At 36.5% G+C, this 19,626-nt stretch overlaps 1 protein-coding gene across 15 annotated transcripts in view; it reads left to right on the top strand.

Moving 5' to 3' along the window:
* Positions 1-19,626, top strand: part of ANKRD28 (ankyrin repeat domain 28) — a 200,461-nt gene that overhangs the window by 144,902 nt on the left and 35,933 nt on the right. For all 15 annotated transcript variants that reach the window (XR_002479185.2, XR_010343446.1, XM_012466765.3 and 12 more), the window contains 7 exons: positions 2,276-2,488; positions 9,097-9,175; positions 10,396-10,510; positions 11,767-11,849; positions 12,711-12,774; positions 14,253-14,321; positions 15,909-16,049. Coding sequence is in view for 13 of the 15 variants with exons in the window: in XM_012466765.3 (XP_012322188.1) it covers positions 2,276-2,488; positions 9,097-9,175; positions 10,396-10,510; positions 11,767-11,849; positions 12,711-12,774; positions 14,253-14,321; positions 15,909-16,049 (764 nt within the window). In the remaining 2 variants the exon portion in view is untranslated. The remainder of the gene's footprint in view (positions 1-2,275; positions 2,489-9,096; positions 9,176-10,395; positions 10,511-11,766; positions 11,850-12,710; positions 12,775-14,252; positions 14,322-15,908; positions 16,050-19,626) is intronic.

A 19,626-nucleotide genomic window follows, 5' to 3' on the forward strand; every position in this document is an offset into this window, starting at 1 on the left:
TGTTTCAAGTCCATTCTGGTGCAATTTTTTAAAACTTACTTTATTGACAGTCAATTACATTTGTAATCTCTGGTGACTATATTCATCAAAATAAGTGGCCAGACTTACAACCTTTTAGTAATATGTGGCCCCCCAATTGTGTAGTTTTTTTGTTTTTTTTTTTAGTTTCCTAGGAGATTACCACAAACTGGAGGGCTAATAGAAATTTAACTTCTGGAAGTCTTAGAGTATAGAAATTCTAAATCAAGATGTCAGCAAGATTGTTTCCTTAGGAGGTTCTGAGGGAGAATCTGTTTCTTGTCGCTGTTCTAGCTTCTTATGACAAAATCTAGGTACTTTGATTAAAGTTAAGTGTTAACTTTTTTACTTCCTCTGATTTCTATTACCAGTGATCCCAGAAAAGAAATGTTAAAGCTGCATTACGTTGGGACCAACTACAAGATTAGAGGCCATAGTCTGCACACAAGGCTACCGTTACTTATGACTATAAATTTAGAGGGCTTTCAAAACCATTTTGAGATTTGATAATTCACCAGAAAGTCTCACAAAATTATTTAAAAACTTTATACTCACAGTTGTGGTTTATTACAGGGACAGATACAAATTGAGAGCAGCCAAAGGAAGAGACACATAGGGTAGAGTGCAGGAGTATTCTAAAGGCAAAGTTTCCCTTACCCCTCCTCATGGAGTCAGAACACATTACTCTCCTTCCCTGGGATCAGTGTGTGACAGTATGAATGAAGTATTTCCATCAAGGAATGTTCACCTGAGCTTCATTTTCAGTTTTTATTGGGGTTCCATTATGTCGACTTGATTGGTTGTCCATGTGGTTGATTTCAGCCTCCAAATACGTGATACCTTGTAACTTAAAGCCCCCACTCTAAATAGAGACTCTTTACTCAGGTATGTATAATAGATTACCTCCCTGAAGCCAAGGGCAAAGGACAGACCTCTCTTTGGGAAAGGTCAGATTCTTTACTACACAGAAATCATGTAAAGTATTCCCTTATTTGTTAGAAATAGAAAAACAAGGCTGGGCATGGTGGCTCATGCCTGTAATCCCAGCACTTTGGGAGGCCAAGGCAGGTGGATCATTTGAGGTCAGGAGTTAAAGGCCAGCCTTGCCAACATGGTGACACCCTGTTTCTACTAAAAATACAAAAGTTAGCCAGGCAGTAGTGGTGTGTGCCTGTAATCCCAGCCACTTGGGTGACTGAGGCAGGATAATCGCTTGAGCCAGTGAGGCGGAGGTTTCAGTGATCCAAGATTGTGCCACTGCACTCCAGTCTGGGCAACAGACTGAAACCCTGTCTCAAAAACAAAAAGAAAGTAAAGCAAAACCCTTAATACATGAATTGTTTCTCATTTTTCAGCATATTCTTTTGACTTGTGATAAAATACTTGCATGTGATACTGAAAATATAATACCGAAAAAATGTGATACCGAAAATATTTAGAGCCCAAGTTTATGGCAAAAATGAATTAAATAAATAGAAGAACGTGCCATTCATTCTTTTAAAAAATCCTGATTTGTACTTTATTACTAAGTTTAGCCTTTGTCACTGCAAAATGAAAAAGGTGGAAATACACATTTTACTGAATATACCTCAGAATCTTCAGTTTGTGTTTATTTTTTATGATGATAAATAATTATAAATCCCTTACCTGGAACCTCTAAAAATACATCAGTTTATATTTTCCTAAAATATCTCTTTTGGTGTTATTTAGTTTTGTCATGAAGTAGACATTGTACATGTGAATTATGTTCCCTGAATATAATACCACTGTAATACCAAAATGCTTGTCAAGGGTTTATTATTGTAAACAAACTTTAGAATTGTAAGCCTCGGCCAGGCGCAGTGGCTCACACCTGTAATCCCAGCACTTTGGGAGGCTGAGGCGGGTGGATCACAAAGTCGAGAGATGGAGATTATCTGGCCAACATGGTGAAGTCCCATTTTACTAAAAATACAAAAATCGCTGGGTGTGGTGTCACGTGCCTGTAGTCCCAGCTACTCAGGAGGCTGAGGCAGGAGAATCGCGTGAACAACCCAGGAGACGGAGGTTGCAGTGAGCCGAGATCATGCCACTGCACTCCAGCCTGTTGACGGAGTGAGACTCCATCTCATAAAAAAAAAAAAAGCTCTTCTCCATATTTATCCTGTCTTCATTTCTCACTTTAGTAATTTGTTGCAACCACAGGTTACTAAAATTGCTCATAATATTGATAATTAGCAAAATTACTTTAACATTCACATTTTTCCCCCTCTAACAGATGAATGAACCAAATGCCTATGGAAATACACCTCTTCATGTAGCCTGCTATAATGGACAAGATGTTGTAGTGAATGAACTTATAGACTGTGGTGCTATTGTAAATCAAAAGAATGAAAAAGGATTTACTCCTTTGCACTTTGCTGCTGCATCAACACATGGAGCATTGTGTTTAGAACTTCTAGTTGGCAATGGGGCCGATGTCAATATGAAGGTAAGAAACAAAATCAGAAACTTGGCTTTAAGTATTTAGTATTTCACTGTTAAAACAATATCAATGGTGGATACCATTCAGCAATAAAAAAGGAACTACTGATAGACTCAAGAACATGGATAAATCTTTAAAATATTATGCTGAGTGAAAGACTTACACAAGAGTATGTACGTCCTTTCCATTTATGTAAGGTTCTAGAACCAATGTAATTCCATTTATATGGGGTTCCAGAATCTATCATTGAAAAAAATCACCACAATTATCGCCATTGGGAGGAGGGATCAACTGGAAAAGGGGCATGAAAGAACTTTATGTGATGATGGTAATGTTTGGTATTTTGACAGTGGTTTATATTATATAGATTTGTCAAAACTCATAAGAGTTTTAATGCTTTCATAGCATATAAATTTCTCTCTGAAGGAAAAATCTAAACAGATGTTGAACCCTAGTTAATGATGTGTTTAGAGATGACATGTATGATGTCTGTGTCTAATTTTAAAAAGCATCAAATAACTGGGTGAATGGAAAGATAGATGAATCTACAATAAAAGACAGAGTAAAATACTGCTGGTAGAATTTAGATGGTATGTATATGGATGTTCACTCTACAGGTCTTTTCAAATTTTACACAATGTTAGGGGAAAAAACTATTAGTGTGTTGCACATAAGGAATAGTTGCTTTTTGGGTTTGTTTTTTTGTTGTCGTTATAGTCACTTTGAAGAGTAAACATTTGGATTTTAGAAATATGTGAAAATTCTGGGCTGACATGGTGGCTTCTGCCTGTAATCCCACGACTTTGAGAGGCCAGGGTAGGAGGATCAGTTGAGCCTAGGAGTTCAGGGCTAGCCTGGACAATGTAACCTGGGTCCACAAATAAATAAATAAAAAATGAGCCGGGCATGGTGGTTCATGCCTGTAGTCCCAACTACTTGGGAGGCTGAAGTGGGAGGATCTCTTAAGCTGTGGAGATCAAGGCTTCAGTGAGCTAAGATCATGCTACTACACTCCAGCCTGGGTGACAGAGTGAGATCCTGTCTCAAAAAATAAATGAATGAATGAATGAATGAATGAAAATTTTGGCCGGATACAGTCTGGCTCACACTTGTAATCCCCAGTGCTTTAGGAGGCCAGGGTAAGAAGATTACTTGAGGCCAGGAGTTTAAGACCAGCCTGGGTAACATAGCAAGACCCCCGTCTCTACCAAAAAAAAGAAAAATTTAAAAATTATCCTGTAGTCCTAGGTACTCAGGAGGCTGAGGCTGGAGTATTGCTTGAGACCAGGAGTTCAAAGTTACAGTGAGCTATGATCGTACCACTGTACTCTATCTAGCCTGAGCAACAGGTGAGACCTTGTCTCAAATGAATGAAAATTCTGGAGCCAAAGTAAATATGCTTTCACTGTGTAATTCTGTAAGTGAGCACATGCAATCCAGATTTTGAGCATTGCTATTTTATAATACATAATCATTTTAGATTTTCTAGTACTCTTTTACTAGATATGTCTGTATTAATTTCATCAGTTTACATCTTGAGCACTTGCCAGACTCTATCTTGTGGTATGAAGAAAAGAAAACCAGACACAAAATTGAGCCATTTATGATTAGTAAAAATGTTTAAGCTTAAAATGTGATTTTTTCCAGAGCATTTTAATTACAACATTTTCTTACCTAACTTCAGTGAAACCTTTAATGATGCCACTGGCTGATTCTGACAGCTGTAACAACAGCAAACCCATCTGTAATTAAGTCATTCCTTTAAATTGCCCTCTCTCAGCTACGAGACAAAAGGTATACATACTACACTCAATGAAGAAAAGGCATGAGGTATCATAAAGTACCCCACTATGATTACAGCTAAATCATCCTTTTAAAAGTTTCTAGGTCTTGGTCAGATCGCCTAGTAACATTTTTTATAGTTTAGATAATTACTAGAAAATTTATTTATTGCAAGTTCGAACTGCTTTTTTGAATTTGAAGATTTCCTGCACTTTGGATAATCAGGGCCCAGAAAAGTATCTAAACCCTTGTGAGGAGAAAAATTACTTTTTTCGTCAGAGGCCCAATAATGTTGCTTTCATGAAAGTTAGGCTATTTCAAAATTTAAAATTTGGAATTATCTTAACATTTTCAAAAGCAAACGTCACAACCAAGTTTTGTCAATCTCTGTGAGACCCGTTTATGATAGTGAATGTATTGAAATCATCTTTGTGTGTTAGTATTATGGAACTTCACCTGTGTCATCAGCTACTGTTCATTTTTTGGTTCACATGATGCTGTCTTTAAAGGGTATATGCTTGGCTTCCTGTCTTATGCACTGCCATTTTGGCATGAATATTTAATATAATTTGATGAAAATGAGTCATTTGATTCATGTTAGTGTCTACATAGGTGATTGTAGTACCTGTGATTGTTTTTAAGTCTGTATTTTCTTTTGAAATGAAGAATTGAGAATCAGTTCTATAAAGAAGCCCACTTAGAGTAAAATGCTCAAACCAGTGGTCTCATTTGAAGTTACCTCCTTAATAATTTAGACAGTTCAGTGGTGAATTTCATATATGACAAGGGTATTTTTTAGCAAAGGGATTAAGATATGTTTAAGTAGATTTGAAGGCAACAGCCTGTGATGTTAGTTTCAAAATAGATTTCATGAAAGTTGCCTCAATCTCATCTAAGGGTGTATGACATCTCATCTATATGCAATTGTCCAGTTATTTTATTGCCAAATTCTGTTGAAACATGTTTCCCTTGTTGATTTCCCATGTCCCGTCCAGCTCTTACACACAATATGTTGATAACTGTGAGTTTTCAACCAGCAAGAATATATATTCATTCCTGACACCTGTATTTTTTATATTTGTAAAATCAGTGTTATTAAGTTATTAAGGGGACACTTGACATTTGCATTTTGTTTTAAAATTTTGATTTGCTTACCCTCATGTTCTTACCACATTATCTGTTTTTTCCTGCTTAATCTTTTCCTCCCACTACAGTCTCCGTTTTGTTGTTTCTGACCTTGATCAAGTTGTAGAGGACTAGAAATTGGAATGTGAATTTAAGTTTGTAATAACTCAGTTTCTAAGGTTTTAAATTCATTTTCCTACAAAGTGGCAGAGGTAAAATGAATCAGGTTTTTAAAGCAGTATAGCTCTGTTTTTTAGAACTGCTTGACATGAGCCTTACTACACTGATTGCTTCATTTACATGCATACGTTTTCCCACCCACATTGTTCTTTAGGAATAGATTTTGGTCTGCTAAACAAAATACACCAAATGCTTGTTTTGAAATTTAAACCTAAAAAATACTGTGAAATGTTCGGCTTGTAATTACTGTTTTTGGTCACCTATGAGATCAACTGTTAGGATTTTTGTAGATCTCATTTTTTATTTTTGTTGTTATTTTTCTTTCTATTTTTTCTTAATACTCCTAGTTTGCTACTAAAATGTTTTGAGGTGATTAAGAAAAAGAAAACTCCACATTGTTTCTCCAATTCAGAGAGAAATAACTACGCCTTCTCCCCTCCTAATGTATCTTACGGCAGACTTTTTAGTTGGTAATCTTTTGTATACTTAGAATAGATTTTATGATCAGTATGTAAAAAGTAAAAATGTTGATGATCCAGTGCCACCTATAGGCTTATAATTAAAGGATTCTAACCAGGCTCAGTGGTTTGTGCCTTTAGGCCCAGCTACCCTTGGGAAGCTGAGGCTAGGGAATCACTGGGGCCTGGTGTTCAAGTCTAGACTGGGCAATATAGCAAGACCTTGTCTCCAAAACAAAAAGAAGAAAGAAAGGACTCTTACCACTTATTAGCTATGAGACCTAGTTATCACTTAACCGTGGGGCCTACATTTCCTCATCTGTAAAACAACATTAATGGTATCAGTCTCAAAGGGTTGTGGGGATAAAATAATATCTATGAAGTGGATTTGGTTTTGTTTTTTTAGGAGGACAGGAGGTAGGGAGACAGACTCTCTGTTGACCAGCCTAGAGTGCAGGGGCACTGTCATAGCTCACTGCAGCCTCAAACTCCTGAGCTGAAGCAGTCCTCCCGCTTTGGCCTCCCCAAGCACTGGAAGAGCCATCATGCCTGACCATATGAAGCGTTTTAAAACTGTGCCTGAAACATAGTGCTGTATATATAAATGTTAACTTTAGTTATATCTTCCATATTTCATCATTTTGTTAATCAAATTTTTATTACAAGTTTTTATTTTGGGTTGTGGGGGTTTGGTTTTTTCTCTTTTTTTTACCTCTTATTTTTCTTACCCTTCTAATCAATGGAATCTACATTTTTTTCTTATGTCTGTAAAAATTGGCTATAGCTGGCCAGACATTGTGGCTCACACCTGTAAATCCAGCACTTTGGGAAGCCAACTGGAGAATCACATGAGCCCAGGAGTTCAAAACCAGCCTGGGCAACTTAATGAGAGACAAAAAATAAATTAGCCAGGTGTAATGTCACGTGCCAGTAGTCCCACCTACTCCAGAGGCTGTTGCTGGAAGATCACTTGAACCCTAGAGTTTGAGATTGCAATGAACTATGATTACACTACTGCACTCCAGCCTGGCTGACAGACCAAGACCCTCATCTGTTTAAGAAAAAATAAAAATGAAAAGGCTGTGCGCAGTGGCTCACGCCTGTAATCCCAGCACTTTGGAAGGCTGAGGCAGGTGCAGATCACTTGAGGTCAGGAGTTGAAGACGAGCCTGGCCAACATGGTGTAACCTCATCTCTACTAAAATACAAAAATTAGCTGGGCATGGTAGTTCGCACCTGTAATCCCAGCTACTCAGGAGGCTGAGGCAGGAGAATTGCCTGAACCTAGGAGGCAGAGGTTATAGTGAGCTGAGAGCAGAAATCGTGCCACTGCACTCCAGCCTGGGCAACAGAGCAAGATTCTGTCTCAAAAAAAGAAAAAATATAGGCTATAGCTAAAATATTAACATTAAAAATTATGATATGTCCTGTCTGGAACATTTTGGAAAAACTAAACCAGAATCCTTTTGCCAAGATGTTTTTTTTTTTCTGGTTCAACAAATAACAACTGGTACATTAAAAATAATGATAAATATTTTATATCCTGAGAACACTGATGTGTTATCTGAGTGTTTTACAAAAATTACTGTACTTACTCTGTACAACAGATCAATGAGATATAGATGGCTTTATCCTCATATTCATTTGAGGAAGTGAAGGCACAAAGAAGTTAGGCAGCTTGTCCAAAATCTTGCTTGTAGTAAGTGGGAGAACTGAGATTCACACTGAGGTTATTCTGACTTCAGAGCCTACTCATACATGCGTTCTCTCTTCTCCTTCCCTTCCTTTCTTACACTGCCTCCAAAAGATTAGAACTTCTTTAAGATTACTGGCCAATTTGATGACTTGTTTACTTGAAAAATTCATACAAAATTCTGAAATCAAACACTTCAGTGGATATTTATAATCTAATTACTCTGTTATAATGACATGAAGATTTCTCTTTTTTTTGAGGCAGAGTCTCACACTGTGGCCTGGGCTGGCGTGCAATGGCGTGATCTCTGCTAACTGCAGCCTCCACCTCCTGGGTTCAAGCGATTGTCCTGTCTCAACCTCCCAAGTAGCTGTGATTACAGATGCCTGCCACCACACCCAGCTAATTTTTTGTATTTTTCAGTATCGACGAGGTTTCACCATGTTGGCCAGGCTGGTCTGGAACTCCTGACCTCGTGATTCACCTGCCTCAGTCTCCCAAAGTGCTGAGATTACAGGCATGAGCCACTGTGCCTAGCAGACATGAAGATTTCTTAAGAATATCTGCATTGTACGGTGTTAGCATAAACTTAGGATACTTGTGACATTTCTATTTTAGTACCTACACAGAAGGCATACTGAATATTGCTGTGAGATTAGGAATCTGCTAAACAGTTAGAATATTGCTGTGAGATTAGGAAGCTGCTAAACAGTTTATTTCCTTTGCGTTGGTAATGTGTATGTTTTGGTTAACCTAAAGATTTTAGGGAAGAAAAGATACCACCTATTCAGAAGAAAAGATAACCTAACTCAAGGATTGTTTTTCTTCATATTTGGAACTCCTTTAGAACTTCTCCATGAAATATATATGTGTGGAGCCAGTCTGATTTATTATTTTAAGTGATTTGAGAAAATATTTATTACACATAACTAACTATAAACAAATATATGTAGTTTTTAAATTATACTGGCTGAAATTAATTATTTTTAGTTATCTTTTTAAATGTATCCACACAACATTCACAAAGTTAATTCTGATATTCACTTTTACTTGGTCAAGGAGGGATTCAGAATTTCTTAGAATGGAAGCATGGGAGCAGTGTGAAATTTTGAATCTGAAACTTGGGAGGCACATCTTTACTGTCCCACTCCCAGTTATAAACTGTAGGCATGGAATTTTTGTATATTTGCATTTTATGATATACATGCTAAAAAAATTAATTCATAATTTTAAACAGCTGTTTTACTTCCATAGGCCTCAGTTAAGCTTAATTCTTGTATAATAGTTATAAAATAAAGATGCAAGAGGGTAACAGAACCAAGGATCACATATTATGGACATAGTAGAGTGAGTAATTTTTTTTTTTCCCCCCACAGAGTAAAGATGGGAAAACCCCATTGCATATGACTGCCCTCCACGGTAGATTCTCCCGATCACAAACCATTATCCAGAGTGGTAAAAAGTATTTCTGTTTGTTTTTTTTTTCTTAAATGTAGTAAAAACATCCACCACATGAATGGTATTGAGGAATTGTCATTGCAGTTTGTGTATTTTTAATACATGATTTCAGAGTTCATGAAAATCAAATATTAAAGAGTATAAAATAATCATGTAGATGTATCTTTCGTACTTTTGTTTTTCATGTTTTGTTTCCCTAAATTATGTTATTTCTTTAGCAGTTAGTATTAGTGTTTTTTAATATTGCTAAATAGAAAATTGCCTTTCTACCATGATTTGTATTATATGTTAGTGTGTGTACTCTGTATATACATTATACATTTATCATTTTCCCCTGTTGAGAATCTGCAACTATTTTCAGGATTTTAATTTCCTGAGCCTGTATTCTTTTGTGTTTGATATTAGGCAAGCTAAACTTTTAAATCAAAAGAACTTTTAAGTATATTACTTTAAATCAGCATTTTCCAAGGCATGTTTCAAGAAACTATTTGTCAAGTATCCTCAAGATAATAGGTACTACAGTTTTGTAGGGGAAAAGTTGAAATAGGTTTATGATCCAATAATTTTTGAAGTATTGCATGCAGTCTTGATGACACAGAGTATGCACATTAAAGTTCTGAAGTCTTGCTCTAAAGAATTGTGTGTTTAATTTTGTTTTAATACAGCAGTTTTGAAACTTATTGGACCCCAGAACCCTCTTGTCGGTTTAAAAATTGACTAAAATCTTATGCTTAATTCACACAATTGCTTTAAGTATAAAATCTGTAAATCCATTGCCTGGCCTGATCAATGAGCTATAAATAGAATCTAGCTAAAATTGCTATTTCTGACCAGGCATGGTGGCTCACGCCTGTAGTCCCAGCACTTTGGGAGACCGAGGTGGGTGGATCATGCCAATTGGCCATGCCTGGCCAATATGGTGAAATAATAATACAAAATTAGCCGGGCATGGTGGTGCGCGCCTGTAGTCCCAGCTACTCAGGAGGCTGAGTCAGGAGAATTGTTTGAACCCGGGAGACAGAGGTTGCAGTCAGCTGAGATCGCACCGCTGCACTCCAGCCTGGGCGACAGAGTGAGACTCCGTCTCAAAAAAAAAAAAAAAATGTTGCTGTATCTATTAGTTTGTGCATGAACAGCATTTTTTATTACTTTTCATGTAATAGGTTTGATTTGATCTTTATATGGTCCGGTGTCTGACAGTAAGTCCTGTATTGCAGGAGCTGTAATCGACTGTGAGGATAAGAATGGAAATACCCCTTTGCACATAGCAGCCCGGTATGGCCATGAGCTGCTGATCAACACTCTTATTACAAGTGGTGCTGACACTGCAAAGTAAGTACTTAACTGAAGTGTTGATAACTGCCACAGGCAAGCACAAAGGGAAGTGAACTGCAGTTTTTTAGATATTGCAGATGGAAATGTGGATTTTATTCTCAATATTGTATTAATTGCTTGAACTTTCTTATCTTTTGTATTGACAAAATGGTAGGTTAAAATGTTTAAATAGGATTTTATTTGGTAAGCTGGTGTATTTTTCTGTGTCTTACCATAACGCAGTTTTGATCAGAGTTGTTAATTTTTGTGTTCTCTTTATTTTTAACTAGAAGTACTTAAAAGTCCCAGAAAGCTGTATGTGCCAAATGCCTTTTTTTTTTTTTCATCAAATGCTATCTGTAGATAATAGTTTTCAGCCTGTGCTGTGCCAACCTCAGTAATTCCTTGGAATCCTACAAAGGATTTCCTGCTCCCATCACCCCCATCTTGGTCAGAACAGTTTACCTTTATTTATTTTATATATTAAAGTTCCCGTGTAATATTTTATTTGAAAGATGAGTCCTCCTGCTAATTCTTGGTATCACATTTACATGTATTTATTAACAAGTTTTAAATCTTTTTTATTTTCTGTAATGGTATGGTACTGAACCTATCTGTTTTGTAACTTTTTCCAAAAAATTACATGAGCTTGTTGGTTTAGCCACGTAGATATGAATTTGGTTCTTCTTTTACATCTGTACAAGTAGCTCTAGTTCATTTTATAGAATTTAATTATTGTATAACGATTTCATAATATATTCATTCTTCTTATTTCCAAATACAAGTTGCTTCCAGTTTTTCACTATTACAGAATTTCTACAATAAATATTCTTGAACATATTTTGTTATGCAAATGTTTCAATGGTGGAGTGACAGAGTAGTGAATTTTGCTCCCTAAGCAAATATCCAGATGCATTTTTGGTTGTCACAATTTGGGGAGGAAGGTGTTCATGTTAATGACATCCATTGGGTAGAGCCCAGGGATGCTGCTGAACAGCCTGTAAGCCTGCATGCACAGAATGGCTTCTTACCTCCCCTCAACAAAGTCCATAATGACAATAGTCCTGAAGGTGAAAAACCCTACTTTAGGAGAAAAATAGTTGGGTAGTAAGTTATGCCCACCATCAAACTTTAACCAAATTACTCTCCAAAGTGTTACAACATTTTGACTCTTTTAGTTGTATTTCACTTAAATAAGTGGTCTCTTTGTAGTATATGTAACTGTATTTTTCTTGTGTTAAAATGAAGATACTGTCCTGTCCTATTAACTTTAGGCGCGGCATACATGGAATGTTTCCCCTCCACTTGGCAGCCTTAAGTGGCTTTTCAGATTGCTGCAGAAAACTTCTTTCTTCAGGTAAGTACAACTTTTGAAGACTTTTGTATGTCTCCTCAAACCCCTCAAAATTTTTGACAGTTTCTTTATCCTGCTTTTTAAAAATTACATGCAGACAGGTCCAGTATGGATAATTTAATAACCTCTCTTAGAAGATGTTGGGTTCAGGCCTAGAGTGGTGGCTCATGCCTGTAATCCCAGCACTTTGGGAGGCCAAGGCAGGCAGATCACTTGAGGTCAGGAGTTCAAGACCAGCCTGGCCAATATGATGAAAACTTATCTCTACTAAAAAAAAAAAAACTACAAAAATTAGCTGTAATCCCAACTACTTGGGAGGCTGAGGCAGGAGAATCGCTTGAACCCAGCAGGTAGAGGTTGCATTGAGCTGAGATTGCACCACTGCACTCTAGCCTGGGTGACAGAGCAAGACTCTGTCACAAAAAAAAAAGAAGAAGAAAACCCTCTTCATCCCCTGATGAATGAAGAACCATTAGCAGTTAGTCTCCATTTCTTTTCTCCCTCAGCCCTAGGCAACCACTAATCTACTTTCTGTCTCCATAAATGTGCCTGTTCTGAAGAGTTCATATAAATGGAATCACCCAGAGTGTGATCTTCTGTGATGGGCTTATTTCACTTAATATAATGTTCTCAAGTGTTATTCATGTATCACTATCAGTACTTTATTTCTTTTTATTGCTAAATAATACTCCATTGTATCGTATTGCCTTTTACAGGCACTCTGGCACTTCAGAACCCATAGTTTTGTTTGGGATTGGAGGGAAGGATGTGATTCTTGACATTTCGTGGCATAATTCTTTAAAGTCTGTTACAAAATTATTTAGTGTAAAGTCTGTTATAAATAAGATATATTCATTCTTGTAGGATTTGATATAGATACCCCAGATGATTTTGGCAGGACTTGTCTACATGCAGCTGCAGCTGGAGGGTATGTTAATAGTATTTTTATTTCTTTAAGAAAAAGATAGCTGGTCATGGCAGGTTTTCTCCTATCTTTGTTCCTCTTTTGTTAATTCTGGGCTGCCAGAAAATAAAAAACAAAACAGGAGTCGTTTAGGAAAAAAATGTCCACGGTGGCAGAATGCTTTTTTTCATCTTCCAGCCAAGGTGTAGGTTATAAGTGAGAGAGAGAATAAACCTATAAAAGGAAATACTGCCTTCTGTAAAAGAACGTAATTCCTGGATAAGTGAAAAAAAAAACAACTAATCATTTCTTAAAAAGTATGTTCTCAAATGAGAACATCAAAATACTGGGAATATGCTAAATAATACAAGTACTCTTTTAAGTAGATTTCTTTTAAAATCTTTTTTTTTTTTTTCAGGAAAAAAAAAATGTTCATTTTTTGCTGTGTCTTACCTCTACTAGGAAGAGTTAAGTTTGAGATTGGAAGATTTTGTACCAAGTTTTAAATAGTACCACCAGGGAAAATTAGGCAGTTGGTTCAAATGAGCAACAAACTTCAGCTAAAACTCATGGTCGGTGAAACATGCTGCTTATCTAATGCCTCTGGAATTTAGATCTGTGATAAGCCATTTAATTCATGATTTCTCAAAAGGACATTTTGTAAGAACTTTATTCTCACTGATAATTCCTTAAAATTTTTCAGTGATTTCAGAGGACAAGTATGTTGAACCAAGAATATACCACCTCAATCTAAGTTGTAGAGATGGATTGTGGCATGTAACTGGCTTCCTTGTTCTTCCAAGGTTGCCAGAGAACCTTCCAGTTAAAACCTAACTTTCGTGTAACTTGCCTGCAGAGAGAGGGACAACAGACTTGAGTGTCTGTCGCTTGGCAGTTACAGTTTTCATTGTAACCTAGCAAGTTGATGTTCAGGTTTATAAAATTATGGAAATACTTAAGTAATATCCTTTCCTCCAATATTAACTTAGAGATACGTATACATAAGCAGTCATAGTATAGGAGAAGATAAGGGAAAGCTGACGGACTCATGCAGTGACTCACACCTGTAAGCTCAACTACTCAGGAGTCTGAGACTTGGAGGATCACTTTTGTCTGGGAGCTGGAGGCCACCGTTAGCTGTGATTGCACCACTGCATTCTAGCCTGAGCTACAGAGTGAGGCTTTGTCTCAAGAAAAGAAAAAAACTGTAAGCATGTTATTTCCTGAAACTGCCTCAGAATCTCTTGCAAATGTGATCTTCCTTTTAGACAGTGACAACATGAATCGTGTTATTTCCTATCAGTGTGCCAATATATAAGGATGTAACTTTCTGAATTCTAGATAAGATGCATTTTAATGTTTTATTCTTCATAGAATGTAAATCGTCATTTTTGTCACATTTATCTTCATTTAAAAGCATGCTTCCATGCTTCTTTAAACCTACCAATTTCATTATAAAATCACTGCCAATTAAGTTTTTTAACTGTATTTTCTCTCAATAGGAATTTGGAGTGCCTAAACCTTCTGCTGAATACTGGTGCAGACTTCAACAAAAAGGACAAATTTGGGAGGTAGGGTATGATATAGTTTCTTAATGGAGCCTATTTTTACCGAATGACTTGCTTGACCTTCTAACTGGCTTCTGAAAATTAACTGAACAATTTAGCGTCTTGTACATTGTGATTATGATTCATTGAGAGTCCCAGCTGAAGTCAGTAACTTAAAAATATTTGTTCTCACTCACAGTTTTCTTCTTCTTTGGTCCCTATCACAGCCCTAGTGTACCAACAACAGCCTTGGCCTTATAAATGCCTCTGTACTTGCTCTCCCATAATTATGGCTATGGAAATGTAAAGCCCCATAGAACATTGGTGTTTTCAAGAAACTCACAATACCTAGAAAATGGTGATATAGTTCTCCTTTCTCCAAGTCATTTCTTTGTGAGAGATTTTGCTGCCCATATCTTGTTCCAGAGCAGTAGTAAGAGGGAGGAAATAGGTTATAAATATATGTGTGTAATTTTTCTTTCTCCTCTTCTATATAAATCTTACATACACACACATCCCACTAAGTATTTCATAGCAGGAAGGCAGCTGTGAAATGACAGTCTTTGTAGTCATTCAGCAGGCCCCATTGTTAAGCATTTGTGCTAGCAGTATTTGAAACTACTGTTAAGTTACTTAGAGTAGGAATTGACACAGAGTGCATTAGAACCATACAGGGAAAGAATTACAGGCAGTTGACATTGGTTTGAAAGATAGAGATGACAATATAAGCAAAACTATGTGTGTCAACAGTTTGAGAATTATACATAGCAAAGTATATGAGAGGGAAGGGTGTATGTCAGAAGAAAATGTGAATGTATGTCAGTGCATGTGATAGAACCAGTGCAGAAGAGAAGTAAAAAGAATTGGGCATGGTAGGAAATCAGAAATGAATAGAAGAAAATAAAAGCTATTTGACGCCATAATTACTTTGAAGAACAGACTGCTCTCGTAAGCCTGCTAATGGAAAGAACTAATGACCCATAAAATAAAAAAATCACTTTGGCTTTGGAATGCAATATTTTTATAGTGAATTTGCTTTTATAATTATATTTTAATCCAGTTTATATTAATTTTTAGTACCTCAGGTATTCTATACTACAAATAACAGAGGGGGCTTCTGAAGAATATTTTGAGTTTAGAGGCTTCAAAGTAATTCAGGATTAATTGCTTTTTTTTTTAAATGTTTCTTCTATTTTTTGTCTTATCCTTTGTTCTTCTACTGAAACATGAATAGAAATTGCTACCTCTGTACTGTAGAACATTTTTATTAATGTAGGGGAAACTTTCTTAAAATGAAAGCTTTCACATTTCTGAGCAGAATATGAAGGTTATTTGAAAGTCACTCAAAGGACTGGGACTAGGATTGCTACGGCCTGGAGACGATGGAAATAACTTCATTTTTATCTTATTTCATATACTTAAAGGTTCTCTGCCACCTTACTTTCTTCTTCTAGCTTTCCATCCAGTCTTCCACAAGACTTAGTATATGGCAGTCTAAGTCTCAATGTAAATACAGTATTTGTAACTGGAAGGAGTAGGAGTCAACCATGCTTCTGTTTACTAGTTATGCCTCTGGCTTTTATCTTTCTTGTATTAACTTGGACACAAAAGATCTCCACTGCACTATGCTGCTGCCAACTGCAATTACCAGTGCCTGTTTGCTCTTGTGGGATCAGGAGCAAGTGTGAATGACCTTGATGAAAGAGGCTGCACACCCCTGCACTATGCAGCTACATCAGACACAGATGGCAAGTAAGTACCATATAAGTGAGAGTAGAGGATCAATATTTCTGTAAACTGGCATCTTCCACATGGTTGTTTTTGTTGCAAATCTGTGTTTCCTCTTTGTATTTTTTGTTGATTATCTTTGCCCTTAGTCTGTTTAGGGAAATAAATTGGTTTCATAGTTAATTCCTAAATCATAGTTATTACTGCCTGTTCTCAGCACCAGCTTTACTAGCTGCTCTGGTGAAAGAAAGATAAGGTCCCTTCTTGTCCTTCCTGCCAAAAGAGCGTCTTAATATCACTTTCATGTTTTCCACCTGACTTCTCAGAGGCTACAGCAATGACTGTATCATGGGGAAAGGGAGAGAGGAGCTATATGAGCAATATCATCATAAAATTGGGTAGAGATTAGAATACAGGTATCCTTCAGAAGTACCTGTATTCCAGTTCAGATTTGCAAGGAACCCTTGTAAATTGGTATCCAAAAGGTAGTAATTGAACTGGCAGAACCTGGTATGTAGTGGGCACTACATGTTGCTTAAATAAGTAAATTAGATGACAGAATAAGTAAATGTTGGCCAAGAATAAGTGAAAACAAGAATAAATGATGCATAAACTGTTTCATAAGTATAGTAATATTCACCTAAAATTGTAAGACCTGCTTATTGTATCTTGATACATTTTTTTTTTCTTCTTGGAAGAAAATAAACTCATTGAAAACAGAAAAAGATTTTCAGTGTCTGGTAATTCTCCATGATGTGGGTCAGTGAAGAGTAAAAATATCATTGGCGAAAATAAGTAATGGTTTCTGGGGGGAAATGTTATAAATGTACTTCATATAACATAAAATTATTCAGTTTTTAATATTTATTTTTTACCCTCAAAATAAGCATAATTTGATTCTTCACAAATGTTAATTTAGTATAAACTCTTTAATTTCAAAGCCATTTTTATAAGTAACATTTTGTTACATTGGATTTGTGGCTATAATTCTAGGGGGTTTTTTGTTTGTTTGTTTGTTTTGAGATGGAGCCTTGCTCTGTCACCCAGGCTGGAGTGCAGTGATGCAATCTTGGCTCACTGCAACTTCCACCTCCCAGGTTCAAGCAATTCTCGTCCCTCAGCCTCCCAAGTAGTTGGTACTACAGGTACCCACCACCATGGCCAGCTAATTTTTGTAGTTTTAGTAGAGACACGGATTCACCATGTTGGCAAGGCTAGTCTCAAACTCCTAACCTCAAGTGATCTGCCCACCTTGGCCTTCCAGAGTGCTGAGATTACAGGAGTAAGCTACCGTGCCCAGCCTAAAATTCTAATCTTAAAGGCAATAGTAATGTGTACTTTATTTGCAAGAATATGAAATATGTTTTGAGGTAGCAACTATTTAAATAAAATCTGTGATAAAGACTGTAAATCAGAAAATACTTCGGTAAACTTGGATAAGTAGATTATCCCTAATTTATCAGTTTTATAATTTCAGGATTTTATTTATAGATTTGCTTAAAATAAGTTATACCTAAAATGACTTTTATCACCATATGTAGTCCTTTACCATTACTTTCACAGACTGGTTATTGAGTACAGCTCAGTATGAACCAGATTCCACTGAGATTGTCCCCCACAGTCCCCCCCAAAAAAGATTACACTTTGGTCCTTCTGCCCTTAAACAAATGCACTAAACCTGAATTCTCACTCTCCCTCTCTCTCTCTCTCTCTCTCTCTCTCTCTCTCTCACACACACACACACACACACACACACGAATAACATAATTCAACCCATAGTGTTGGAGATTTGTGGTTTCTTTTTAAGCCAATCTACTTTTTCTATAGAAGGGTACAGTACTAAAATCACTGGTTTTCTCACTGAATATAAACTGTTTTGAGTAAGCAGGCAGTGATTTTTATTATTTAAATATTTAATCCTCAGTGTGTACACTAAACGTGATATACTGGAAAGAACATGAGCTTTGGGATCAGAAAGAGCCAATTTAAATCTTGGAGTTTCCATACTGTACCTGTTTGAGCATGAGCAAGTAATTGCTAAGCCAGAATATTTTTCATTTGTAAAAGGAAAATGAATCCTCCCTGTTAGCTTGCATAAATGAGACTGTGCATAATCTATCACTGTTAATTGGAGCCTCTGTTTCCTATGTTTATTAAGTATCAAAATCCCAGAGAGCCTGTCTAATGCTGTCATTTGTTGATTCAGTGATTTGTTCCTTGGGAGCCTCGTAGAAAGTATAAGCCACAGTAATTATTCTAGGATGCCAGAGGCATCTTTTCAATAAGTGATTGTTTTGGAGGCTCAAACAGTGGCATTAAAGGATTGATTTATTTTTCTTAAATTGAAAGGTTTTAATTCTCAGAAATAACTTGAGTAATAAGAGAATCAGGCATAATTGATTCATTCTGCCAAAGCAAGAATGAATTATTTTCTAAAAGAAGAGATTCTTGAGAGCTTCCAATAACTATTACTTAATAATGTACATTTGCTTGTTTATTAAATGGTTATTTACTAATCCCCGGTCAGCATCACAGTTTCTACCTTTAAAGCTCCCCAGGAAAAGTTACTGTTTATACTTTGGAATTTTTAACAATCCAACATTGGTTTTCTGCTGTTTAGGACTGACATACAGTAATTACAGTTCTGCTCTGCCTTATATCTCTTCGTCCTCACTTTGAGTAAATAATTGGAAAAATACATGAAATCTTTCCTGACTCATTCTAGTCATTCTGCAAGTCACCCACATTGTCCTGATGCCTGCATTCTTGATAGTCATTCAGCAAGTCCTCTGAAGTGTCTTTATTTTACATCATGTAAGAATCCAGCAAACAAATATATGGCTGCTATCACAATAAACATATTAAACATGTGACATATTAATAAAATTGTATTTGCCTTTTGCAAAGACATACAGGGCTGTCTTTGAGCAAGATGATGAGGGTCTTCTCCTTGTATATGTGTATAGTATGTACATGTGTATAGTATGTATATAAGAGAAGGGAAAGGTTGAGGGCTGTTTTTCCTGATTATCTATAAGGAAGAAATTCCCCTCAGACCAGCTCTCCTGAGATAACCATCATCAGCAGTTGTATTGCTGTATGTGTATATAGATCATTTTATGTCCCTCACAGCCTTAATCAAAGTTGAAGCCCTGATACGTGTTATCATACAGCTTTTTAAATATTATATATAGTTTTAGAAAATGTTTCATGGGAGACAGTCTCTAGCCCGCACTTCGAAACTCTTCCAGCCTCTGTCCATTATCCAGTTCCAAAACCTCTTCCACATTTTTAGATATTTGTTTCAGCAACACCCTAACTACGCAATAACAATTCTCTTAGTCTGTTTGGACTGCTATAACAAAAGCCAAAAACTGGATGGCTTATAAACAACAGAAATTTTATTTCTCACAGTTCTGGAAGCTGAGAAGTCAAGAACATCAAGGCCAGTGTCTGGAGAAGGCCCACTTACTCTTTGAGGGCATATTCTTGCCATATCCTCACATGGTAGAAGGGGTGAAAGAGCTCTTTTGGGCCTTATTTATAAGGGCACTAATCCGATTCATGAGGGAGGGCTCTTCCCTCATGACCTAATCACCCC

Source organism: Aotus nancymaae, unplaced genomic scaffold, assembly GCF_030222135.1.
Source record: "Aotus nancymaae isolate 86718 unplaced genomic scaffold, 86718_ANA_hifiasm-v0.15.2.pri h1tg000019l, whole genome shotgun sequence".
Lineage (NCBI taxonomy): Eukaryota > Metazoa > Chordata > Mammalia > Primates > Aotidae > Aotus > Aotus nancymaae.